General features: G+C 43.0%; 2 protein-coding genes across 2 annotated transcripts in view; both read left to right on the plus strand.

Moving 5' to 3' along the window:
• Window positions 1-27,467, plus strand: LOC128471897 (probable ATP-dependent RNA helicase DHX35). The gene is made up of 15 exons (XM_053453895.1): window positions 1-69; window positions 1,088-1,215; window positions 5,244-5,336; window positions 12,484-12,561; window positions 13,101-13,205; window positions 13,965-14,026; window positions 16,368-16,437; window positions 16,743-16,802; window positions 17,445-17,557; window positions 17,706-17,802; window positions 17,970-18,128; window positions 18,309-18,519; window positions 20,220-20,344; window positions 20,772-20,826; window positions 27,270-27,467. Exons 1-15 carry the CDS (start codon window positions 30-32, stop codon window positions 27,395-27,397), a joined length of 1,524 nt encoding a protein of 507 aa, XP_053309870.1. The 5' UTR covers window positions 1-29; the 3' UTR covers window positions 27,398-27,467.
• LOC128470985 (probable ATP-dependent RNA helicase DHX35) overlaps window positions 27,400-27,489 on the plus strand; it is a 25,521-nt gene continuing 25,431 nt past the window's right edge. The window contains exon 1 of the mRNA XM_053452829.1: window positions 27,400-27,427. Within this exon, the coding sequence (XP_053308804.1) occupies window positions 27,400-27,427 (28 nt within the window). The remainder of the gene's footprint in view (window positions 27,428-27,489) is intronic.

The raw sequence follows: 27,489 nt of genomic DNA on the forward strand, positions 1-27,489 counted from the left end.
CTAGCGCTCTGCGTGAGCCCTCACTAAAGATGGCGGCGCCCGCGGGGCCGGTTCGCTTCTGGAAGCCGGGTAAGGCTTGTACAATGGGCACCGGGTGTTTCTGGTTTATGAGGATGTGGGTACCGTAGGCTCATGCTATGCAGGGCATTTAGTGATTAACACCGAGCTCCCTGAGCTTGGGGAAAGCTATTCCGAGCCTCGGCCTTTAACGGCTGGACCCGGTTAGAGGGAGACTCCCGGGGCTGTGTAATCTTGCAGCTATTGAAGGAGACTCCCCGTCCAGTGAGTGAGGCACTCGCACTCTGTACGTGTTTCATTCATGAGGAATAAGCTTGCGGCCTTTGCCATTCAGAGGGGCCCAGAATCACCCACTCGAGGCAGGCTAGCAGGGTGTGTGCTTCCTTTGGGGGCATTAACTCACTGGAGGGTGAGTGCACACTACTGGGAACTTTCTACAGGAGCTAAGCCAGAGTATTAACCGTTTAATAGTCATCACCGTGTCCTATTGCGATGACTTCCTAACAGTTCTTTTGAAAAGATAAAGCCACCTTTAATGTAATGGTTTATTGTTTTATATAACGCCATCATATTCCAGAGCGCTGTACAATGCATAAACAGGACAGGACATGTAGGGTATGCATTACATAACATAACGATTTGACTTAAGTAACGAGAGGTGAGGTGGGCCTGTGCAAAGGAGCTTACAATCTTATTCAAGCAGTAATACATTTTGTGATAAACATGTAAGTAAAGTGGTTTCAGTGATTTAGGGCAAGATCATTGACTAGTGTGTGCTGTCAACAGCCTCACTAATGTGGTTTAATATAATAAAACATACTGTGATTTCGAAATGACAGCAGGAGTTCTGCCTAAAGAACACACTAGGGGTTAAATCCAAAATGTGGAGCAATCATGCTACGATCAACTTTATTTGCTGTATATATTTTTTGGATTGTTAGCACCCGGGCATATTGCAACTGCTTCCAGTCAAGTGAGTGCGTTACATTCTATATCTTTTGTGTGTATATATATATATATTGCATGATAATCCAGTCATCTGCTGACGATCCTCCTGTTTGTGTTGCAGGTACAGAGGGTCCCGGAGCCAGCATCGCGGAGGAGAGGCAGAGTATCGCAGAAGCCTCCTCTGTCATTTATAACCCGCACGCTTCCCTCTCCATAGAGCAACAGAGACAGAAGCTGCCGGTGTTTAAGGTAACATGGGGAGTACTGGTGGGTACAGCCAGAGCCGGCCTTAGGTGTTCTGGCGCCCTGTGCGGACTACTCGTCTGGCGCCCCCCCCATCCCAAAAAAAGAAAGGAATCAAAACTTGTAACAAAACCCCAATCACTATATACTACGCCAAACATTGATGTGGTGTAGGCCTACCACTTCATTGTCTGGCTTAGTAGTAGGGATGCACCGAAACGAATTCTGGACTGAAACCGAAAGTGCAGCATTTACCTGGCCGAAACCGAATATGACCCCCCCCCCACACCATAACACATAACAAAACAATTAAATAACAATATATATATATATATATATATATATATATATGATTAACAGCAATCACATTCTTATCATGCCCGCAGATTCCAGGATGTACTCGTAGACTACTTGGCATGATAGGAGTATGATTGCCCTATGTACCCCGTCTCACTCCATTCTCCCTATCTACCCCCTCCTAACTATCTACCCTTTCCCTCTTTGAAGTTCACTTACCTTTCAGAAGTCCTGCGGTGGGGGTGCAAGGCCTCTGCCTCCCAGCTCTGCCACTGTATGGAACAGTAAAGAGTGATGGGAGTTATGATGTACTTTAGAGCATAATTATATAATGAAAAATACATTGGAAATGGTACAGCATAACACCCATCACTCTCACACCCTTACCAATCCACACACATACACCAATCCACACATATACACCAATCCACTCCACACACATACACCAATCCACACACATACACCAATCCACACACATACACCAATCCACTCCACACATATACACCAATCCACACACACATACACCAATCCACACACACATACACCAATCCACACACACATACACCAATCCACACACACATACACCAATCCACACACATACACCAATCCACACACATACACCAATCCACACACATACACCAATCCACACACATACACCAATCCACACACATACACCAATCCACATTTACCAATCCACACACATACACCAATCCACATTTACCAATCCACACACATACACCAATCCACACATATACACCAATCCACTCCACACATATACACCAATCCACACACATACACCACTCCACACACATACACCAATCCACTCCACACATATACACCAATCCACATATATACACCAATCCACTCCACACATATACACCAATCCACATATATACACCAATCCACACACACATATACACCAATCCACACATATACACCAATCCACTCCACACATATACACCAATCCACACATATATACCAATCCACACGCATACCAATCCACACACGTATACACCAATCCACACACGTATACACCAATCCACACACGTATACACCAATCCACACATATATACCAATCCACACGCATACCAATCCACACGCATACCAATCCACACATATACACCAATCCACACATATACACCAATCCACACATATACACCAATCCACTCCACACATATACACCAATCCACACATATACACCAATCCACTCCACACATATACACCAATCCACACATATACACCAATCCACACATATACACCAATCCACACGCATACCAATCCACACGCATACCAATCCACACGTATACACCAATCCACACTCGTATACACCAATCCACACACGTATACACCAATCCACACATATACACCAATCCACACATATACACCAATCCACACATATATACCAATCCACACATATATACCAATCCACACGCATACCAATCCACACATATACACCAATCCACACATATACACCAAACCACACATATACACCAATCCACACATACACCAATCCACACATATACACCAAACCACACATATATACTAATCCACACATATACCAAACCACACATACCGTATTGGCTCGAATATAGGCCGCACTTTTTTCCCCCACTTTAAGTTTTTAAAGTGGGGGTGCGGCCTATATTCGGGGTCTAGCGCACGACGCCTGGGACATGCAGTCGCGTGCGCCGGGCAGGCAGCGGGGTTAGGATACAGATCCCCCGCAGCGGTGCAGGGGACCTGTATCCTACTCCCCGATACGCTCAGACAGCCTCCCCTGCCAGCACTTCCCACGGGGGGGGGGTGCCGGCACGGGAGGTTGTCTAAGCGTTTTACCTCTGCCCCCCCTCCTTGACTTACCGGAGCAGACTCCCGGGTGTCTTGCGGCGCCGGCGGGAGACATCTACGCAATACGCGTATGCAACTTCCGGTACCGGTACCGGAAGTTGCATACGCGTATTGCGTAGATGTCCCTCGCCGGCCCCGCAAGACACCCGGGAGTCTGCTCCGGTAAGTCGAGGAGGGGGGGGGCAGAGGAGGACAGTGGCAGCATATCTCGGGGGGGGAGGAGGAGGAGGACAGTGGTAGCATATCGGGGGGGGGACAGTGGTAGCATATCGGGGGGGAGGAGGACAGTGGTAGCATATCGGGGGGGGGGACAGTGGTAGCATATCGGGGGGGGACAGTGGTAGCATATCGGGGGGGGAGGAGGATAGTGGTAGCATATTGGGGAGGGGGGAGGAGAACAGTGGTAGCATATCTCGGGGAGGGAGGACAGTGGCAGCATATCTCGGGGGGGGGGACAGAGTGGCAGCATGTTTTTTTTGGTGCTTTTGTAAAGAAAAAAAACTTTTTCTTTAAAAAAGCACCAAACTTTTAGGGTGCGGCCTATATACGGGGGCGGCCTATATCCGAGCCAATACGGTATATACCAAACCACACATATATACCAAACCACACATATACACCAATCCACTCTCACTGTCACTCTATGCTTTCCTACCTTTCCTCTTTCAGTTTCTTTGCCTCCTCTTCGCTCTTCTTCTTAGTTCTTCTGTCTTCTCTTCTTCCGGGTCAGAGGGCACGGAGACCGGTGGGCGCGGCTTCAGTGCTGTGCGCCGGGATCTCACAGCAAACCCCGGCGCACAGCAGCTTTTGCCGCGGGGATCACAAGGGAGCGGTATCGGAGGTCTGTTAAAGACCTCCGATACTGCTCCCTTGCGAGCCTGCTCCTCCAGCGGCGGACATTACTGTCCGTATCTGGAGGGGTGCCGGGTGCCCCCATACTGGCGGCAGCGGACCCCGCGGCGGCAGGGGCGTTGGACCGCGCTGCGGCGGACCCCGCAGTGGCGTCGGACCGCGCTGCGGCGGCGCACAGGTCGCACACCCCAAAGGCCGGCCCTGGGTACAGCGAAACTCCATAAACTGAAGGGGGTCTTCCTATCAATATGAGTGAGACCCCACTAAGATCAGCCAATCAATGAAAGGGGTTTACATTTCCCAGAATTAACCCACGCTGCTCCATTCATGGGTTAATTGTTCAACAAGAAGTCGCTGAGTTACTTTTGGTCAGTTGTGTTTAACTCCAGGCTGGATATTCTGCATGTCCTCGCCTGAAAACAAGTTAATCCAGTATTTTATTTCATTCAAAAGCTTGGATATCCAAAAGTAGGCAGGTCTCTTTAGGGAATACCCAAACCTCATGTTTTTGGACCTTTTTGTATTAAACCAACTCAGCAGCTAATTTTTTTATTTGTAATTTTTTTTGCAAAAAAAATAAATAAAAAAATTTAAACATTTCCACTTATTTTAAGCACCCTTTTGGCCCTGGCCCAGCGGATTTGGAGTATATTATGTTAATGACATTAAAGGCTGACATCTTTGTTAAGTATATACTACCGTTCAAAAGTTTGGGGTCATTTAGAAATGTCTTTGTTGTTTTTTTGCTAATCATATTGGAAATATTGTTGCTTTATAGAGAATAATGTGCAAATCAGTTCTGTAAATATATTTAAATCCTAAACCATTCCATGCATGGTTATTTTGGAAAGCAGATCACATTGCAATAAAATGATGCTGTTGATTTCACTATTTATGTGTTATTCCTCTAAAGCAGGAGCTGGAGGAAGGGTAAGGTAGTACAACTGTCCCTCCGTAATTATTGCCTCACTGCTTTTATGGCTGACCATCGCTATGACAGAACTCTCACTTATTGCTCTTTTATTTTCTTTCTTCAGCTTAGAAATCATATCCTATACTTAGTTGAAAATTACCAGACCGTGGTCATCATTGGAGAGACGGGATGCGGGAAGACCACCCAGATCCCACAGGTAGGTTGCAATTTCGAGTCAAAAACCTGCTTTTTATAAGTTGGGAGTGTAGCGATTTGCTGTCAGTATGATAGCTCTTACATCTTGCTGTCCTCTCTGTGTATAACGTTATTTAACTCAGTAAAAGAGATTAATTGTAGGGAACCTCTTCCCCCTATAGTGGTTTCACATTGGTATGGCCACCGTGTTCCAAGCCATCAGATGAGCAAATAAGCCTTTGATTAATCACATATTTGCATGAAACATGTCGATGCCGAGGGGGCGTGGCCGACAGTTGGAGAAGATGGCTGCTTGAGACCTGAGCTCCGTCGGTCCCCCGGTGATATCAGCTTTTATTAGCTAACAATAGCCACCATGGTGCGCAATAGACGGCAGTCCTCCGCCCCGTCGGTGCCTGGGGAGGGTGCCGGGTCGTCAGTGGCTTCCCTTAGGGAGTACTTTCGTACCCCAGCGGCGCTGGCCTCACAGGCGCCTGAAGACCACGAGGTAGCATCGCCCGCGAGTTCCCGCGATTCTGGAGACAGGCGAGAGGACGCTGTTTCTGGAGTGCCGGGTTTACCTACCTGTTCCGCGGATGTTCGCCAGCTTTTTTCCTCTGCTCCGTGGCGGGAGGACTTCAACACGCTGCTTTCGGAGCTTAAACAGACCGTGACCGATGCCGTGGCGGGCCTTCGGGCGGATTTAGATGCTGTGGACCGTCGCCTCACGCTCCGGGAGTCTGAATCGGCTCAGCAGGCCCAGAGGACATCTGCCCTGGAGCTATCCTCCGCTCGCCACGACTATTACCTGGCTGACTACAGGAGGCGTCTGGAGGACCTCGATAACAGGGGCCGACGGCACAACATCAGGATCCGAGGCCTTCCGGAGGTCACTTCTGACTCCCCTGAAGATGTTCGGGGCCTGGTGGTCCGCTTGTTCAACAGCCTCTTGGGGCGGCCTCCAGAGACTGTGCTCTCCCTGGATCGAGCCCACAGGGCTCTGAGACCTCGGGGTCCCTCGTCGGCGCCCCCGAGGGATGTTATTTGTTGCGTGACCGACTACCAGCTGAAGGAACAGCTTATGCGACGTGCGGGAGAGGTGGGCTCCTGGACTTTCGAAGGCACTGCGATCACCCTCTTCCAGGACCTGTCCGATATCACCCTGCAGAATCGGAGAGTGCTGCGACCCCTTACTGCCGAGCTCCGAGGCCGTGGAATCCCGTATTATTGGGGCTACCCCTTTAGCCTTAATGTGCGATCGGGGGGCTCTGTTCTCTCGCTTCGCTGTCACCGGGAGCTGCCTGCTTTCTTAAGGGACCTCCGCCTACCTGCTCTTCAGATTCCGGATTGGAACCTGCCCGCCATACCGGTGGATCGTGCGGCTCGCCCTGGAGGAGCTTCGCGTCGACGGGAGCGGTCGCCGGGCCACGCGGCCCGTCGCGGCAGATTGCCTTTGCGGCTTCCGGAGGCTACGGACCCGGAGGAATGAACTTTGGGTGGTGCGTCCCTGCTGTTTCTCCGCTGTTGGACGTCCGTGTTGGCCTTGGGCTCCTGACTTACCATCTCGGGACCTGTGTGGTGGCTCTGGCTGGGTCTTCCTGGGCCCTCCTGCCGCATTCGGGGACGCTATCCTGATCCTGGCCACCTCTGTCATTGTGCAGAGTTTATTATTGTATCGCTGCGCAAGTTTATTTTTATTTATGTTTTGTGGGGTTATGTTTGTTTTCTTTTACTTTTTGTGCGGGTCGTGGGGGGGGGGGTTTAGAGTGTTTATTTTCGGTGCTGCATCCGCTGCCGTCAGGCTCTCATGTCTGTCAATGATTGGGGCCCTAGGCTTATGCCTTGAGTGTCCATATGCTGGCTCTGGGTGTGGTTTCTTGAGATAGGGGATGGGGTTCGGCTCTTTTGGGTGGGGGTTGGTTCGGGGGGGTTATGCTTTTCCTTTGTTTTCCTGTGCGCTGATAATTTGGTACTGCCTCTAGCCCTTTGATATGCCGTCTCTGTGGGAGTGAAGCGTCCTGCGCTTGCTACCTTCTTATTTTTTACTTCTGGACGACACTTCCGCTTGCATTTTCGAGTATTGGTTGGGGGGTTCGGCTCTTTTGGGAGGGGGTTGGGTGGCAGGGGGTTTGTTTTCCTTTTTCTTTTTTGTTGCGCTCATGTACCACTACTGTCACTTGCCCTCTGCTCGGTTTACTGTGGGGGGGTGCTGCGAGCCGCGGCTGCTCGCTCCTTTCTCCTTGCGGGCAACACTTCCTTTTCTGCGCAAGAGTGGTTCTTTGTTTGGGGGGGGGGTTCGGCACTTTGGGGGGGGGTTTGTTTATCGTTTTTATTTTCTTTGCGCTACCCTATCGGGGTCCTCTGTTTTGCTGTCCTTGTGGGGGGCGGCGTGCTGAGTGGTCCCTTCTCTCTGCTTCATGGTTACACTTGGTCTCGTTTCTTTCTCCTGGCGGGGCTGTTGCTGTGTCACGCTACTTTATAGGCCGGGGACCGGAGAGTGGTCTCATGTTTGTTGTTCCTTTCGCTGTTTTTGTTTTGTTTGATTTTGTCCGGCTTCTTCTTTTTCGGCCGTTCCTTCGCCTCTGACCGTAGGCGTCGTGCCGTGCTGGTGGTGCACTGTGGTTCTGCTGTTTTTGGACCTACAGTGTTTTCTTTTCCAGCTGACGCCCTTGGTACTTTTTTGGGAGGGAGGGTTTTGTTCTCCCCTCTTTTCCCTTCCTCTTGTTTGTTTGTTTGTTCGTTTGTGGGTCGGTTTGTACCTGCTCCCTTCCCTTTTCCTTGTCTCCCTCGCCTAGTGTTTCTCCCCTTCCCCCCTTGTATTTTGTGGACACCGTCATGGCTTATAGGCCTGCTGATCTCGCCGTCCTGTCCCTTAATGTTAAGGGCCTTAATGTGCCGGAGAAACGGTCGGCCCTACTTCGTGATTTGAAGCGTCACCGTATCTCGGTGGCCTTTGTGCAGGAGACTCATTTTCGGGGCTCGGCCCACCCTAGTTTGATGTCACGGGATTATCCTGTGTCCTTCCTCAGCAATAACCCTCAGTCAAAGTCGAAGGGGGTGGCGATTTTGTTTTCGAGACACTTTCCGCTCACTGATGTTGAGCACCTGGCTGACCCGGGCGGTAGATTTATTTTTGTCAAGGGGCGGGTGGCCGGTCAGGCCTATACCTTCGCTAATGTTTACGTCCCTAATGTGAAACAACATACGTGGCTCTCTAAGACGTTGCGGGTGCTCCGTACCTTTCAGGAGGGTTTATTGCTTTTTGGGGGCGACCTCAATGTGGCTCTCCACCCCAAACTGGACTCCTCCACGGGTGCGTCCCAGACCCCCCCCTGGGGTTTTGCGGAGAATTCATGCTTTACTCACTGCTGATCAGTTGGTTGACTGTTGGAGGGCCCTTCACCCGACGGACAAAGACTATAGTTTTTACTCCGTCCCTCATAAACGTTACTCCCGTATTGATTGTCTTTTTCTCACGCACTACCATTTGTCCCTTTTGAAGGCGGCCAGCTATGGTTCCATTACATGGTCGGACCATGCCCCTCTGACGCTGACGCTTGCATCCCCGTTGACCCGTCATACTCAGACTTCGTGGCGGTTGAATGAGTCCTTGCTGTCTGATGTGGGGGTGCGGGACTCGATAGCCGCGGCTCTCCGCGACTATTTTTTGACCAATGTCACCCCGGATGTGCCCCTTCATACGGTTTGGGAGGCTCATAAATGTGTGGTGCGTGGCCGGTTTGTCCAGATGGGTGCTGAGAGGAAGAGGGCCTATGCTCAGAAGCTTAGTGATCTTACTGTACAGATAGCAGCCTTGGAGGCAGTTCATAAGGATTCTTTGCGTGATAGCGACTTTAACCGTTTGCTTGTGCTTCGGGCGGAACTCGCCGATATACTTCATAGTCAATCCCAGAGGCATTATGATAGGCTTAAGGCCATTTTTTACGAGCATGGAGATAAGCCTGGGAAGTACTTGGCTCGCGCCTTGCGTCGGAGGAGGCAACTGTCCTATATACCCAGTATTTGCTCCCCGGGTGGTCGCCTGCGCTATCTCCCGTCAGCTATAGCGAAGGAATTTGTTGCTTTCTATTCCTCCCTGTATAATCGTTCCCCCACGCACGACGCCCCTGAGGCGCTTGAGAGCCATAGACTGGCTGTTCGCCAGTATCTCTCGCGTTATCTGCCGCGCCATTTGTCCCCTGCCGACTCTGAGCTCCTGGAGGCCCCGATCTCCAGTGAGGAATTGGCTTACGCGCTCAAGTCCTCTAAGCCGGGGAAGTGCCCGGGCCCGGATGGTTTGTCTTTGAGTTATTATAAGGTTTTTTTTGATGTTCTTGGCCCCCGGTTGGTAGCTGTGTTTAACTCCATTCTGGACGGTGCGGGCTTCCACCCCCACACTTTGGCCGCTACGATCTCTGTGATCCCGAAAGACGGTCGGGACCCGGAGCTTTGTGGGAGTTATAGGCCTATTTCCCTTCTCAATGTGGACCTGAAGCTATTCTCCAAGGTTCTCGCTATGCGTCTTGGGCGCTTTCTCCCTGGTTTGGTACATCCTGACCAGTCGGGGTTTGTGCCTGGCAGGGAGTGTAGGGACGGGACCCTGAGGGCTGTGAACTTGATTAACTTGATTAAGCGGTCGGACGCCAAGGCTATTTTGCTATCTACTGATGCCGAGAAGGCCTTTGATCGGCTTGATTGGACTTTTATGCTTGAGGTGTTGGGGGCGGTGGGCCTTGGCCCGCATATGCTGGGTTGGGTTTCCGCTCTCTATACTTGCCCGTCGGCTAGGCTGCGTATTAATGGGGCCCTCTCGGACCAGTTCCCTATATCTAATGGTACTAGGCAGGGTTGCCCGTTGTCCCCTATGCTCTTTGTCCTTTCTCTGGAGCCTCTTTTGGAGGCTGTTCGAGTTAATCCGGACGTTACCGGTGTGGTGGGTGGGGGCGTGCATCATAAGGCGGTGGCTTTTGCGGATGATATGTTATTCACCCTAGTGAACCCGCGTGTGTCCTTACCTGTGCTGATGGATGAGTTCAAGAGGTACGGCTGTCTTTCTAATTTGAAAATCAACTTGTCCAAATCTGAAATTTTGAATGTCTCCCTTCCTGTGACTGAAGTGGAGGCGTTGGCTTCCTCCTTCCCTTTCCGGTGGTGTGTGGGTAAATTGCGGCACTTAGGGGTCTGGTTGGCGGATGATGTCTCCCTCTTATATAAATTTAACTTTCCCCCTCTGCTTGATGCGATCCGGAAGGATCTTCGGTCTTGGGGTTCTCTGTTTGTTTCCTGGGTGGGTAGGGTGAACGCTCTTAAAATGAACATCCTCCCCAGGGTGCTGTATTTGCTCCAAGCCTTACCGATTGCTTTGCCGCGTGCTTTCTTTTCCTCCTTGCGGGCGCTGTTTCTCTCCTTTATCTGGGCGGGGCGGGCTCCGAGGTTGGCTCTGGCCTTGTTGCGGAAACCTAAAGTCGCGGGAGGCCTGGGCCTCCCCTGTGTTCGCAATTATTACTTTGCTTGCCACCTGTTGCGTACCCTGGAGTGGACCTACCGCCCTGCCCATAAGTTGTGGGTGGCTTTGGAGGCCGACGCTGCTTCAGTGCCGATAAAGGTGCTTTTGTGGCTCGAGCCGTCTGTGGCTAGGAGGCAGACGGGGGGTCACCCCTTTCTTTTGGCTACTCTGGCGGTTCTCCATTCTGTTTCCCGTAGATCCCGGTTGCTTACCTATCCTTCGCCGCAGACGCCGTTGAGGTATAATCCTGATTTTCCCCCGGGTGTGTCGGGAGGCTCGTTTCTGGTATGGGCTCCGGGCGATGCGCCGACATTGGGGTCCTATATGGAAGGGACGCGACTCCGTTCCCTGTCTGCCATTGTTGGGGGCGCTGCCCCGACTGCGCTGCAGACTCTGCAATATTTGCAACTCAGGGCTTATGTTATGTCTATCCCTCAGAAACCCAACCTTATCAGGGACCCCACGCCTTTTGAATCATTGCACTTGAGGGATGCTCTTCCTCTTCATGGGATCTCCCTGCTTTATCGGCTGCTCTTGAGCGTGGGGGATGGGGATTTGCCGGCCTACGTGGGGAAATGGGAATCGGATCTCGAGGTGTCCCTCTCGGTGGCGCAGTGGGGGAAGATTTTCTCCTTAACGCATGGTTGCTCCCTTAGTACCAGGTCTCAGGAGCTCTCCTATAAGTTACTCACGCGCTGGTACCGTACGCCCTCTCGCCTGCATAGCATGTTCCCTGACCACTCGGAGTTGTGTTGGAGGTGTGGCTTGTCGGTGGGGTCGATCCTTCATATCTGGTGGGAGTGCCCCCTTATTGTTCCTTTCTGGAGAGCTATCAAGGCCGTCCTCCCGCGCTTCACTGATTCTCCGCCTCCTTTTCATCCTGCCAGTTATTTGCTCCATCATACCACCACGCCTGTTACGGTGTATAAGAAGTCCGTGCTCCGACACTTGCTAGACGAGGCTAAAGCCTTGATTCCCTTGCATTGGGCTTCTGTCACCCCGCCCTCGTTTAGGGAATGGATTCTACGGGTGGAAAGGGTGCGCGCTTTGGAGGAGCTGGTGGCCCGTTCTGATAGACAGGGTGAGCGCCATAGGCAGACCTGGTTCTACTGGTCCCAGTTCTTTCTGGACCCCTCCACCCAACTTCTGCTGCCTTAATTGGGCTGGGGTCCTAGGATTCCTTTGTTGGAGTCTCTGTTTCCTGTCACGTTTCTACTGCTTGGGTTATGTCACTGTGTTTAGCCCTGCTGCGTCAGGGTGTCGTGATGTGCTCCTGCGGTCGTGCGCTGTCCATTTTGATTTTGATTTTGTTTTTGTCTTCCTTCCCTTTCCCATTCTGTTTTTGTTTCCCTTTCTCACTTTGTGTATAAAATGTTTTAAAAACCAATAAAATTCTGATTTACAAAAAAAGAAACATGTCGATGCCCCTGGACTTTCCTCTCTGCCATTAGTGCTGTTCCTGATTGATGGTTTGGTGGGATTTAGTTATACTATATGCAACAATGTTCTGGTTTCATACCTAATCTAAAGCAGTCGGGCATTACATGGCAGTGTTTCTCAGCCTCTTGTACAGATAGACTGAATCTAAAGTAAGTCCAGCCTGGTGATCATAATAATATGTTAAGCTTTGGTTCCAAACTTTTCCTGTCTACTCCGCACACAGTACCTGACCGAGGCTGGATGGACGGCCGAAGGGAGGGTTGTTGGGGTGACGCAGCCCCGCAGAGTGGCAGCGGTGTCGGTAAGCTACCCTATATGTGTATAGAACATATAATGTATATAATGATGAAAGGGTTACTTTTGGAAAGCAGACGGTCTGAAAAAAGGAAGTCTGTTTTGCTGATGATAATTATATATAATATTTATTAAGCCACTTGGAATCCATAAAAGTAGAGGAATACATAAAATAAAATACAATTTAAACAAATGCTTTGGCAAATCAAATGTTCTCCAATCTGCTCCAGTCTGTCTGTCAAATTTATGGTGACCCATAGGTTTCCCTAATACTCCATCTGTGTAAGGTGTTCCAGAAGAGAAGTATTTGCTCGATTATAAAACTCGGGGCCAACGTTTAAATGCAGACATTTGTAGGAGAAATGTCTGTTAAGTTTGCATTTGAAAAGTAATAATTCTGTTTTCAAGGGACCCCCCCCCCAATAAAAACCCTTATAATGTAGAAAATGCATGAAGTCCGTATTATTCTATTCTAACTATAAAAATAGTACTTTTGTGCTGTTTGTGTTATAAGTCTATCATGTAACTAATCATTTTGTGTGCCAGGTGGCAGGGAGAGTGGCTGAAGAACGCGGGGCTTTGCTGGGACATGAGGTTGGCTACTGCATACGGTTTGATGATTGTACTGACCCACAAGCCACGCGTATAAAGGTGAGATCGGTGGATTATGTGGTCTTCATTTCCTGGGGAGCATTTAGAAAGATGTGTGTAGTTTGGAGTATTTAATGTTTTACAAAGGTTCCAAAGTCCTCCTGAATTCTGCCGAGTCTTCAATGACTTCAGTGGGGAAATGCAGTACATTGTATAATGTTTATTTATGGACCGCCAGCAGATTCTTTACCGCGGTTAAAATAGGGAGGCAAAGACAATTAAAAGTAACGTTTCCATTGACTCATCAAGACGTAGTGGTGCACACGGAAAAGAGCGCCGTGCTTTGGCAAACGTACATTCTATTAGGGGGAACAAGGCAGAAGAAGAAGACAGCGGGGAGAACTGATGGTTTCTTTCTGGATACAGGTTGAGGGTGTTGAGGGTAGATTGCTTGCTTCTCTGAGCAGCCAGGCTCTTATGAAGTGTTTAAAATTGGGGTTGAGTCCGATAGGACAGGGTAGGGAATTGGTATAGCCAGGGTAAAAGCGTGAATGTGTAAGTGGGAAGATCTGAAGGGTATGGGGAGACAGTGGAGGGACTGGCGTAGTGGGGCATCAGAGCGATGAGCTCGGGAGGCTCGTTTTAATGCGGTTTACATGGATTTTGCATTAAACTTGCCAAATATTTTCAACCAGGCAGTTACCACCCTGGGGTGAATTATTCCAGCTAACGGCTTGGTAAACAGATTATCTTGTGTTGCTGCTAAAGATCTTCCGTTTTAAATGTAATTTGTTTCCTATTATTCTTCTTTTATCCCAGTTTCTTACAGATGGTATGCTTGTCCGAGAAATGATGTCTGATCCTCTGCTCACCAGATACAGGTGAGGTGGCCAATATTCTCCTTGCTGCTTTATTTACTATAACACAGTTAGGGATTGGGTTACTTTGTTCCACGTTTTTTCTTTTAATATTCTGCACCGATCGCTGTACAGCTAATACAAGGAACTGTATTTTATTATTAAAACCCAATGCTCCCTATGTGAATACATAGAAATGCCCCCATGTAACTTTCTTTAAAAGCAACAAAAAAAAGACAAAGTAAATTAGGGCTGAAACAACTAATCGATAAAATCGATAATAATCGATAATGAAAATCGTTGTCAACGAATTTCATCATCGATTAATCGGATCGATTTTTATCGATTATAAAAAGAGGTTTTTTTCAGAGCAAATGCTCTGAAAAAACTCCTCTCCTTATATAATCCGACCTCAAACAGAGATCGGATTATAACACCGAAATCCAGATCCCCCGCTACGCTGCAGGAGACCTGGATTCCCCTCACTGTCGGCCGGTCTCTCACATCCGTCTCTCTCCCCCTCCCATCTGCCTCCTCCCCCCTCCCATTCATCACTCTGCCTCTCTACCCGGCACCATTACTGACAGGCACTTTTCCTGCAGCTTCGTAGAAGCTGAGTAACGGAGTCTGTCTGTGCAATGCAGACCCCCACCGGCTGACAGAGAATCATCCTCTCTGATAGCCGGTGAGGGTCTGCATCGCACAGACAGACTCCGTTACTGCCCTTCACTTACACTGTGGCTTCTATGAAGCTGCAATGAAAGTGCCTTCAGTAAGGGAGCCGGGTAGAGAGGCAGAACGGTGTATGGGAGGGGGGAGGAGTCAGAGGGGTGTATGGGAGCCACCCTCCAATACACCACTCTGGCTCCTCCCCCTCTCATACGCCACTCTGCCTCTCTACCCGGCTCCCTGGTGTCTTGTCAGAAACGGAGGTTCACAGGAGGCAGAGTGGAGTATGGGAGGGGGGAGGAGGCAAAGTGATGTATGGGAGGGGGAGGAGCCAATGTGATGTATGGGAGGAGGCATAGTCGAGTATGGGAGGAGCCAGAGTGGCGTGTGGGGGGGGAGGAGCCAGAGTGGTGTATGGGAGGAGGCAGAGTGGAGTATGGGAGGGGGAGGAGGCAGAGTGTTGTATGGGAGGGGGGAGGAGGCAGAGTGGAGTATGAGAGGGGGGAGGAGGAGCCAGAGTGGTGTATGGGAGGGGAGGAGCCAGAGTGGTGTATGGGAGGGGAGGAGCTAGAATGGTGTATGGGAGGGGGAGGAGCCAGAGTGGTGTATGGGTGAGTTATAGTGGTGTATGGGGGGTATTATGAATTTTTAGGGCATATAGGGGGTATAAGGCATATGGATATTAGGTATATCAGGGGGGCATAAACATATCTGGGGTAAAAGGTATATCAGGGGGCTCAGTTGCATATCACTGGCATATAAGGAGTATAAGGCATATCAGGGGCACAGTGGCATATCAGGGGGCACAGTGGAATCTGGCATATAAGAGGTATAAGGCATATATGGGGGCAGAGTGGCAAGCTGGGGGTCAGATGTGCATAACTGGGGGCAGTTTGGTAAATAAAAAAATTTAAACAAGGCTTTTTTCTCAGTTTTTATTAAATATGAAAAATAGTTAACATATGAATCAATATTTACTAATAACTTTGTATTAAAACCTAGTTTGAGAAGCACTGTGTTTGGGTTCTTGTAGCTTTTATTATTATGTCAGTAAAATAAGAAGGTGAATAGAGAGAGGCCATTGCAATAAAGAGATGAAAGTGTAAATTGTACGTTTTTTTATTGCAATTTTTCTTCAATTTAAAATGTATTTTTTTATCTGATTAATCGATTAATCGACAAAATAATCGGCCAACTAATCGATTATTAAAATAATCGTTAGTTGCAGCCCTAAAGTAAATTCTCTTCCTTGCCTGCAGGACTCTGAAAGTACAAAGTTAAATAAATTAGATAGAAATGACAATCCTAAAGTGTAGGCAATTTCTTTCATGTATATTAACATTTCTGGGGGAACCTGAGTGCATTTGGATAGGAATATAGTATTTTGTGGGCATTGAGAAGACTATTAATACCTACGGCAGACCCCCGAGTGAATGGGAGAGGCTTATGGAAGGTATAGGTTACTGGCAGTACCTATACCTCCCATAGTCTAACATTAGATTATTTTCAGGCTTAATAAGGGGTATCTTGATAGAAACAATATTTGATTGCAGATAAGAACCATTTGGCTCCATCTTGTCTGCCCATTTTCCTGCTGTAATCGCTCAAACCTTTAGTCCTGGGTCTTTTCTTGCATGCAGGACAGCTGTTTGCTGTCTATATGAGAAGCCTAACTGTTTCTACTGAATTCTCACAGTGTGCTCATGTTGGACGAAGCTCACGAACGGACCCTTTACACAGATATTGCCATTGGCCTCCTCAAGAAGGTAAGAAAGAAAAGGGGCACACATTGAGTGGGTTAAAAACCTGGGGGGTTTGCAGGATATGTGAACATTTCCGCTTCCTAACCCAAGGGTTAAGAAAGGTGAGCCCCGGGAACTTATTCTGCTAGTAAGACTTTAGCGTATCCATGAAAATGTCATATTGAATAGCAATGTCTTTAGTAAGGATGAACATATACCGGTACATTTCCCCATGACTGTTAGAAGACGCGGCCCAGTTGCCAATGTCTGACTCCAGTCCTCCTGCATGTATTCCCACGCTGATCAGAATTCTTGTTTTCATTTTTCAGGTTCAGAAGAAAAGAGGGGACTTGAGGCTGATTATAGCTTCAGCGACTCTGGATGCCGAGGTAATCACTGCAAGGAGGGATTATTATTATTATTATTATTTATATATAACATGAACCCCTCACACGGCGTGACTGGCTGCACCCTGTCTCTCATGCATGCTGCATTATATCACTAGAGGTGGGGGAGCCATCAGGGCCGTAGCGTGAACTTGGGATGAACTTTGGAGCTGGTGTCCAAACCGCAGGACCCTGTATGCACCTGAAGACCCACACCTACTGCCCAAGGGGGTGCTTAAGCCGGTCCAAGATGTGGTTATGCTTAGTTGGCCAGTGTCCGGGATTTGGCTTAAGCCTGTACTGGTTTTCCCAGCCTTAAACCTCTGCTTCGCTTTTTCTTTTTCACTAAAGTAGGAATTTAAAGGGTTTCAAGTCACCAACTTAATTAAGCAAAACCAGGAAAGAAGGGCTGATCTGGACCTGCATAATGTGTAGTTCATTGTGTGAACTTCTTTCATTTCTTTAATCTCCATGAATATTGCAAATTGAGGAATGGAAACTGCAACTTCCCTGAAAAATCCTGCTGTAGTGGAAAAAAATCACTGTTTGCTTGTATTTTGTTCTTGTGTCCTCCAACTTTTTCCATAAAGTCTTTGCTTTTTGCAGTTGTGATTCCAGTGGTGTTTCTTTTTTACCATTCCATAGAAATTCAAGGCTTTCTTCAACCAGAACGATACGAATGACCCCAGCAGGGACACCTGCGTCATCCTGACTGTGGAAGGGAGGACTTTTCCTGTAGACGTTTTTTATACACAGAGGTTAGGATCTCCTTTTTAACCCTCTTGGTTTAAACAAACACCATCGGCAAACTGGCCTCAGTATAAAGGCTTATTAAGTAATTTTAATACCTTTCTGTTGCCCACATTCTGTTACTTACTGCCTTTTTTTCCATCTATATGACCTCAGCCCAGTTCCTGATTATTTAAAGTCCACAGTTCAGACAGTGATGAAGATTCACCAGGGTGACGTGGAAGGGGATATTCTGGCTTTCCTGACCGGCCAGGTGAGAAAAGCTCCTTTTTCTCCTGAAACACGAACCGTATGAGATATAAAGTATCCTATGCTTTTTTTTCCCCATCCCGCCACCTTATTGCATATTTTCCCTTTTGTTTTTTCTTTTGTACTTTTTCCTATTCTCTTTCCATGATTTCATATGATGTTGTCTGGCAGGAAGAAGTTGAGAGCGTGGTGTCCATGTTGGTGGAACAAGCCCGCATGCTTTCTCGTTCGGGGATGAAGAGACACCTACGTGTCCTCCCTATGTATGCAGGACTCCCTGCTTCGGAGCAAATGAAAGTGTTTGAGAGGGTCTCTCACAGCGTCAGAAAGGTACGTGTAACGCTTCGATCCTTGGACTGTCTGCGACGCTGCTGTTGTGATTTGTGTGCAATACTATGTTACTTATTGAGTGTTCTTGGGGTGTAGGCACAAGCACATTCTGTTTTATTTGTCGTGATAGAGTGCCACTGCTTGTGGTTTACGTGTATAATTCTGTGTCCTCCTTTCCAGGTGGTAGTAGCTACTAACATTGCAGAGACCTCGATCACTATCAACGGCATCTCCTTCGTCATAGACTGTGGTTTTGTCAAACTACGAGCATATGACCCCAAACGGGCCGTCGAGTCTCTGGTCCTGGTCCCCGTGTCCCAAGCCTCAGCCAATCAAAGAGCGGGGCGCAGTGGGAGGAACCGCTCTGGGCAGTGCTACCGGCTTTACACAGGTAATAAGAAATATAAGATATTTACCATGGAGATATATAATATATACACACACACAATGATATGTATCAGTCAGAACTATTTATTTATTCTTGTTTTGTCTTAAGTGGAACAGCACCTTTAAGGCACCCTATGCATCGTGTTCACCTGATATGTGTCTCCATCCTGTTTCCATCTGTCTTGTTCTCTCCACATTATTCTTGTTCTCTCCTCTTATCTATTTTTTTTTTCCGACATACCTCATGTGACTCATGAATCTCAATGTATGTGCCAGGTTTCTTTAATTTTTTTGTTAAGGGGGAAAAACCACTTTACTTCCACCTTAAATATGCTCTCAAGTTACATCCACCACTTCTGCGGGAGTTATGTATAAAAAGGGATCCTGGTGCAAAGTTTGTAAAGTGGTTTTATCACCATAGCAACCAATAGAATGGTCCAACCAGTATGAAGATAAGATCACTTATAGAATGTAGCATGGCTTTATATAATGCCATTGCCTGCACAGTAAGTATACTTGGCTGTAGCCATCCATGGCTCTAATGTCCTCTCTGTCTGTTTTCTCCCTATTCTCTCTCTGCTGTCATGTTTGTCTCTATTATCTTTTTCTCGTCTGTGTTATGATATGTTATCTTTTTCTTGTTTGTTTTCTGTATTTTCTCCGGTCCGTCAGCATATTACAGTCTCCTGAAGTCTCTCTTTATCGCTAGTCGTCAGTAGTTATATCCTCCCGTTCCCTGTCTCTCCCTCGTCCCATGTGCTCCTCCACTCCCATATGCCTGAGGCTATGACCGCTTCCTGCACGGATCGCGTGTCATCACGAGTAATCCAACTCATGCTCCGTCATGCCCCTCGTTCACATCATGGGGTGTGTATCCCTGCGACTTTTAAAACCAACAAATGGAAGCAAGCAACCGTTTTTTTTTTTCCCGCCGTGCTTTTCTTCTATTGATATTTGAAATAACACCAACGGCTCGGTGGAATTGGGTTATTGTAACATCCCTGGCGGGTGGATGATGTCATAGACCAGGAGAACGCGTTACCTATTGTCACGAAACAGCAGGAATAAGGAAATCTCATTATCTAATGCATTTCTGCTAACCAATTACCGGGGCAGACATGAGATTATAACACAAGACGTCGGTTTTCTTTGTCTGTACGGAATGACACTTATAATGTCTGCTGCAAGCTTTTATAAATCCCCTCTATCACCATAGCAACCAATAAAACATGCATATTGAATGGACCGTTCCATTTATTCCCGTGGCGCCAAGACTTTTAAAATAACTTTCCGCAGAATTACCTTTTCTACCCTCGGGGTCTGATATAGTTCCAGAATAGTTTTTTTTGTGTAATCTCGGGGTGAATTAGCAGGATATCGGGGAGCCCAGAATGTCGCTACTGTTTGTATTCTACGCTGAATCCACGAGGGTCACTGCTTGTGCTTAGGTGTTCGTATCCGAATTCCCGTCTTGCATACAGGTTGAACAGGGCGTACATTTCAAGTCCTAACTGTCTAAATGTTAGTACTGTTTGGGTAACGCAATTGGCGAGCAGATACCCAGAACCTTCATATTGTTAATGCATTTTATCAGAACCCCCATTTATTTGAATGTCATGTAAACCGGTTTAATGTAGTGTTTGTTTTGGGTTACTCTGTAATGTTCTTATTGCTAACACAGGCTCGTCTTTTTGTTTCCCGCAGAGGAAGATTTCCATAAGTTACCCCCTTCCACGGTACCGGAGATGCAGAGGAGTAACCTGTCGCCGGTGATCTTGCAGCTGAAAGCTCTCGGCATAGACAACGTTCTGCGTTTCCCCTTTCTGTCGGTAGGTGTGGAAATCAGGGGGCTCGAGGGGGCCACATGAACGCTTGGATACCTTTTGTGTATTTGTTCTAAAGTTGAAGCGCACTTTTCCCTTTGCTGACTTAATACGGAATCAATAGAAAATAAATATAAATGATATCTGTAATGCATTCACACACATAGTGTAGTAAGGAAGCCGTCAAAAAATTTGATTTAAATCTTCTCCAAATAATTCTTTAATAAAATATATAAACAGACATGTATAGTTCAGGATCAATAACTATTGAGACCCCCTGATTGAGAGCCGCTTACATGATGTTGTATCCTTAACCCAATAAGAATTGCATTTGTGGAAATCTGCCCCCTTCTTCATACAGGACTCTTACTTTGACCTGGGAAACATTTAGTGAATGGGTTTTGTATAATTTCCCCCCCTCTGTCTTTTCCAGCCGCCCCCCGCACAGTCAATGGTCCAGGCTTTGGAACTGCTCTATGCTTTAGGAGGTAAGTACGCCGGTGTCTGGGGGTCTGAACATCTTTGGGTGAAGCATGAGTGCACTTAGACCACCCAATGCATCTACTTGTAGGAACAGGACCCTGTATGTACTACTCATGTACATTGGGTGGCACTTTCTGTCTTTGTATAAATTGCATTTATCTGCCCTTTTAGCCATACTAAACAGCACTTGTGTATCTATCTATCTATCGCTATATCTATATCTATCTCTAATCTATATCTCTATCTATCTATAATCTATATCTATCTATCTATCTCTATATCTATATCTTTCTATCTATAGTTATCTGTATCTATATCTATCTATATATATCTATATCTATCTATAGCTATATCTGTATCTATATCTATCTCTATATCTATCAATCTATCTATATCTATCTATCTATCTATCTAATCTCTAGCTATAGCTATCTATATCTATCTCTATATCTATCTATATCTATCTCTATCTGTATCTATATCTATCTGTATCTATCCATATCTATCTATCTCTATCCATCTATAGCTATCTGTATCTATCTATCTCTATCTATATCTCTGTCTATCTAGCTATCTGTATCTATCTCTATCTATCTATCTCTATCTATATCTCTGTCTATCTAGCTATCTGTATCTATATCTATCTGTATCTCTATCTATCTATCTCTATCTGTATCTATATCTATCTATCTATCTATCTAGCTCTATCTATATTTATAGCTATCTATAGCTATATGTATCTTTATCTATCTATTTATATCTATCTATATCTATAGCTATCTGTATCTATCTCTATAGCTATCTGTATCTATCTATATCTATAGCTATCTTTATCTATTTATATATATATATATATATATATATCTGTATCTATAGCTATCTTTATCTATATCTAGCTATCTATCTATCTCTATATCTATCTATCTATCGCTATATCTATAGCTATCTATCTCTATATGTATCTGTATCTATAGTTATCTATCTATCTATCTATCTATCTATCTATCTCTCTATCTATATCTATCTCTATATCTCTATCTATCTGTATCTATAGGTATCTGTATCTATCTATCTAGCTATCTGTATTTCTATAGCTATCTATCTCTATATCTATCTATATTTATAGCTATCTGTATCTATCTATCTCTCTATCTATATCTATCTATCTATCTATCTCTATATCTATAGCTATCTATCTCTATATGTATCTGTATCTATAGCTATCTGTAGCTATAGCTATCTGTATCTATCTCTCTATCTATCTATCTATCTATCTATCTATCTATCTATCTATCTATCTATAGCTATCTATATCTGTATGTATCTCTATCTATCTATAGCTATCTGTATCTATATCTATATCTCTATCTATCTATCTATCTATCTATCTATCTATCTATCTATCTATCTCTCTGTCTATCTAGCCATCTGTATCTATCTCTATCTATCTATAGCTATCTATATCTATCTATCTATCTATCTATCTATCTATCTATCTATCTATCTATCTATCTATCTATCTATCTATCTATATCTATCTCTGTCTGTATCTATAGCTGTCTGTATCTCTATCTATCTATATCTATCTATAGCTATCTGTATCAATATATATATCTGTATATCTATCTATATCTATAGCTATCTGTATCTTTATCTATCTATTTATATCTATCTATATCTCTAGCTATCTGTATCTATAGCTATCTGTATCTATCTATCTATCTATATCTATAGCTATCTTTATCTATCTATTTATATCTATCTATATATATATATATATATATATATATATATATCGATCTGTATCTATAGCTATCTCTCTCTCTCTCTCTCTATATATATATATATCTGTATCTATAGCTATCTGTATCTATATCTATCTATCTATCTATCTATCTATCTATCTCTATATCTATATCTATCTATCTATCTCTATATCTATAGCTATCTATCTCTATATGTATCTATCTGTATCTATAGATATCTGTATCTATCTATCTATCTATCTATCTATCTATCTATCTATCTATCTGTATATCTATAGCTATCTATCTCTATATCTATCTATATTTATAGCTATCTGTATCTATATCTATCTATCTATCTCTCTATCTATATCTATCTATCTCTATATCTATAGCTATCTATCTCTATATGTATCTATACCTCTATCTATCTGTATCTATAGGTATCTGTATCTATCTATCTAGCTATCTGTATATCTATAGCTATCTATCTCTATATCTATCTATATTTATAGCTATCTGCATCTATCTATCTATCTATCTCTATATCTATAGCTATCTATCTCTATATGTATCTGTATCTATAGCTATCTGTATCTACATCTAGCTATCTGTATCTATAGCTATCTGTATCTATCTCTCTATCTATGTATCTATCTATATCTATCTCTAGCTATCTATATCTATCTGTATCTATATCTATCTATCTATCTATCTATCTATCTATCTCTATATCTATATCTATCTCTGTCTGTATCTATAGCGGTCTGTATCTCTATCTATCTATCTATATCTATATTTATAGCTATCTATAGCTATCTGTATCTTTATCTATCTATTTCTATCTATCTATCTATATCTGTAGCTATCTGTATCTATCTCTATAGCTATCTGTATCTATCTATCTATCTATCTATCTATCTTCATAGCTATCTATAGCTATCTGTATCTATCTATCTATCTATCTCTATATCTATAGCTATCTGTATCTTTATCTATCTATTTATATCTATATATATATATATATATATATATATATATATATATATATATATATATATATATCGATTTATATCTATCTCTCTCTCTCTCTACATATATATATATATATATATCTGTATCTATATATAGCTATCTATCTATCTATCCATCTATATCTAGCTATCTATCTCTATATCTATAGGTATCTATCTCTATATGTATCTATATCTCTATCTATCTGTATCTATATCTAGCTATCTGTATCTATCTATATATCTGTATATCTATAGCTATCTATCTCTATATCTATATATATTGATAGCTATCTGTATCTATATCTGTCTATCTCTCTATCTATATCTATCTATCTATCTATCTATCTATCTATCTATCGCTATCTCTATATGTATCTATATCTCTATCTGTATCTATAGCTATCTGTATCTATCTATCTAGCTATCTGTATATCTATAGCTAACTAAATTTATAGCTATCTATCTCTCTATCTATGTATCTATCTATCTATCTATCTATCTATCTATCTATCTATCTATATCTATAGCTATCTATATCTGTCTATCTAGCTATCTGTATCTATCTCTATCTATCTATAGCTATCTATATCTATCTGTGTCTATCTGGCTATCTATCTATCTATCTATCTATCTATCTATCTATCTATCTCTATCTATACCTATATTTATAGCTATCTATAGCTATCTGTATCTGTATATATATCTGTATATCTATATCTATTTATATCTCTATCTATAGCTATCTGTATCTTTATCTATCTATCTATCTATCTATCTATCTATCTATCTATCTATCTATCTATCTATATATATCGATCTGTATCTATATCTATCTCTATCTATCCGTATCTATATCTAGCTATCTATCTATCTATCTATCTATCTATCTATCTATCTATCTATCTATCTATCTATCTATATGTATCTATATCTCTATCTATCTGTATCTATAGCTATCTGTATCTATCTATCTATGTATCTATCTATCTATCTCTATCTATCTCTATCTATATTTATAGCTATCTATAGCTATATGTATCTTTATCTATCTATTTATATCTATCTATATCTATAGCTATCTGTATTTATCTCTATAGCTATCTGTATCTATCTATATCTATAGCTATCTTTATCTATTTATATCTATATATATATATATCTGTATCTATAGCTATCTGTATCTATATCTAGCTATCTATCTATCTCTATATCTATCTATCTCTATATCTATCTATCTATATCTATAGCTATCTATCTCTATATGTATCTATATCTCTAGCTATCTGTATCTATAGGTATCTGTATCTATCTATCTATCTATCTATCTGTATATCTATAGCTATCTATCTCTATATCTATCTATATTTATAGCTATCTGTATCTATCTATCTATCTATCTATCTATCTATCTATCTATCTATCTATCTATCTATCTCTATATCTATCTATCTCTATATCTATAGCTATCTATCTCTATATGTATCTGTATCTATAGCTATCTGTATCTATATCTAGCTATCTGTAGCTATAGCTATCTGTATCTATCTCTCCATCTATCTATCTCTATCTGTATCTATAGCTATCTATATCTGTATGTATCTCTATCTATCTATAGCTATCTGTATCTATATCTATATCTGTATCTATCTATCTATCTATCTATCTATCTATCTATCTATCTATCTCTCTGTCTATCTAGCTATCTGTATCTATCTCTATCTCTATCTATCTATATCTATCTGTATCTATATCTCTATCTATTTATAGCTATCTCTATCTATATCTAGCTATCTCTCTCTCTCTCTCTCTCTCTCTCTCTCTGTATCTATATCTATCTATCTCTATTTATCTGTATCTATATCTATAGCTATCTATCTCTATATGTATCTATATCAATCTGTATCTATAGCTATCTGTATCTCTATCTGTATCTATCTATCTATCTATCTATCTATCTATCTATCTATCTATCTATCTATCTATCTATCTATATCTATCTATCTATACATATATATCTGTATCTCTATCTATCTATCTCTCTCTCTCTCTATCTGTATCTATATATATATATATATCTGTATCTCTATCTATATGTATCTATCTATCTACATCTCTATCTATATCTATCTATCTCTATATCTATCTATATTTATCTATAGCTATCTGTATCTATCTATATCTCTATTTCTCTATCTTTATTAATAGCTATCTATATCTATCTCTATTTATATCTATCTATCTATCTTTATCTGTATCTATCTATTTCTATAGCTATCTATCTATCTATCTATCTATCTATCTATATATATATATATGTAGATCTATCTATATCTGTATCTCTATCTGTATCTATCTATCTATATCTATAGCTATGTATATCTGTATCTGTATCTATATCTATATCTATAGCTATCTATCTCTATATGTATCTATATATATCTATCTCTATATGTATCTATATATATCTATCTATATATAGCTATCTGTATTTATATCAGTATCTATCTATCTCTATATCTATCTATAGCTATAGCTATCTGTATCTATATCTATATCTATCTCTATCTATCTGTATCTATATCTATAGCTATCTATCTCTATATGTATCTATATCTATCTGTATCTATAGTTATCTGTATCTCTATCTGTATCTATCTATCTATACATATATATCTGTATCTATATCTATCTCTCTCTCTATCTGTATCTATCTATATATATATATATATATATATATATATATATATATCTGTATCTCTATCTATATGTATCTATCTATCTACATCTCTATCTATATCTATCTATATTTATCTATAGCTATCTGTATCTATCTATATCTCTATCTTTATTAATAGCTATCTATATCTATCTATCTCTATCTATATCTATCTATCTTTATCTGTATCTATCTATTTCTATATCTATCTATCTATCTATCTATCTATATGTATCTCTATCTCTATCTATACCTATCTATCTATATCTGTATCTCTATCTGTATCTATCTATCTATATCTATAGCTATGTATATCTGTATCTGTATCTATATCTGTATCTCTATCTGTATCTATAGCTATGTATATATGTATCTATATCTCTATCTATATATCACTATATCTATCGCTCTATCTATATTTATCTGTATCTATATCTATCAATATCTATAGCTATCTGTATCTATATCTATCTCTCTATCTATATCTATCAGGTCTTCTTTGTGAGGAATGCAATGATGCTCTATTTGGTTTCAGTCTTTTAATGACTTTCATCAGGACACAGTATCTATATCACCAATGGCCAATGCAGTACTTTGTTGAGATTGTCAGCTCTGTGGTGCATCAATTGGAAATTCTAAACAATCGATCTATGCGGTGGCTATCATTAAAGACATCGAACTCAACAATTTAAACTTATCTGAAGTAAAATCAGCCATTACATGTACATGATCCCGATAGCCAAATTAAGAATATATACTGTATGTGGCCCTTGGCCCCTCACAATGTATGTATGTATTAGTCGTTGAGGTACTAGGTGCCCAGTCAAGACACCCCGATCCAGATTATTCTCTGATTCTTCTGATGCCGCGGAGAGCAGTTTCTTTCTGTGTTAATCACGTGCTTTCCTTGTGTTTGGAGTCTAGTAGCACCTTTTCTTCTAAATAGTCCTTTTTTGTTATTCATCTCTCAGGGCTGGATAAGCACTGTCGTTTAACAGAGCCACTTGGGGTACGGATGGCCGAGTTCCCTCTTAATCCGATGTTTGCCAAGATGTTGCTGGAATCTGGTAATGATAAAGAGGAACGATTAATGTTATAAATATGTTTCTAATCCTAGAAAGAGTAACGGGTGAAAACCCCCCTATGGATACAATGAATAGTCTTCTCTCCCCACAGGAAACTTTGGATGCT

This window comes from Spea bombifrons, chromosome 13, assembly GCF_027358695.1.
Source record: "Spea bombifrons isolate aSpeBom1 chromosome 13, aSpeBom1.2.pri, whole genome shotgun sequence".
Classification (NCBI taxonomy): Eukaryota; Metazoa; Chordata; class Amphibia; order Anura; family Pelobatidae; genus Spea; species Spea bombifrons.

What these genes read in the sequence shown, in the direction of transcription:
- LOC128471897 (XM_053453895.1), top strand. Translation starts at nt 30, where the DNA reads ATGGCGGCGCCCGCGGGGCCGGTTCGCTTCTGGAAGCCGG. An exon ending in AGAAGCTGCCGGTGTTTAAG is followed by an intron (nt 1,216 to 5,243) that starts GTAACATGGGGA and finishes TTCTTTCTTCAG; the next exon opens with CTTAGAAATCATATCCTATA. An exon ending in TGCGTTTCCCCTTTCTGTCG is followed by an intron (nt 20,345 to 20,771) that starts GTAGGTGTGGAA and finishes TGTCTTTTCCAG; the next exon opens with CCGCCCCCCGCACAGTCAAT.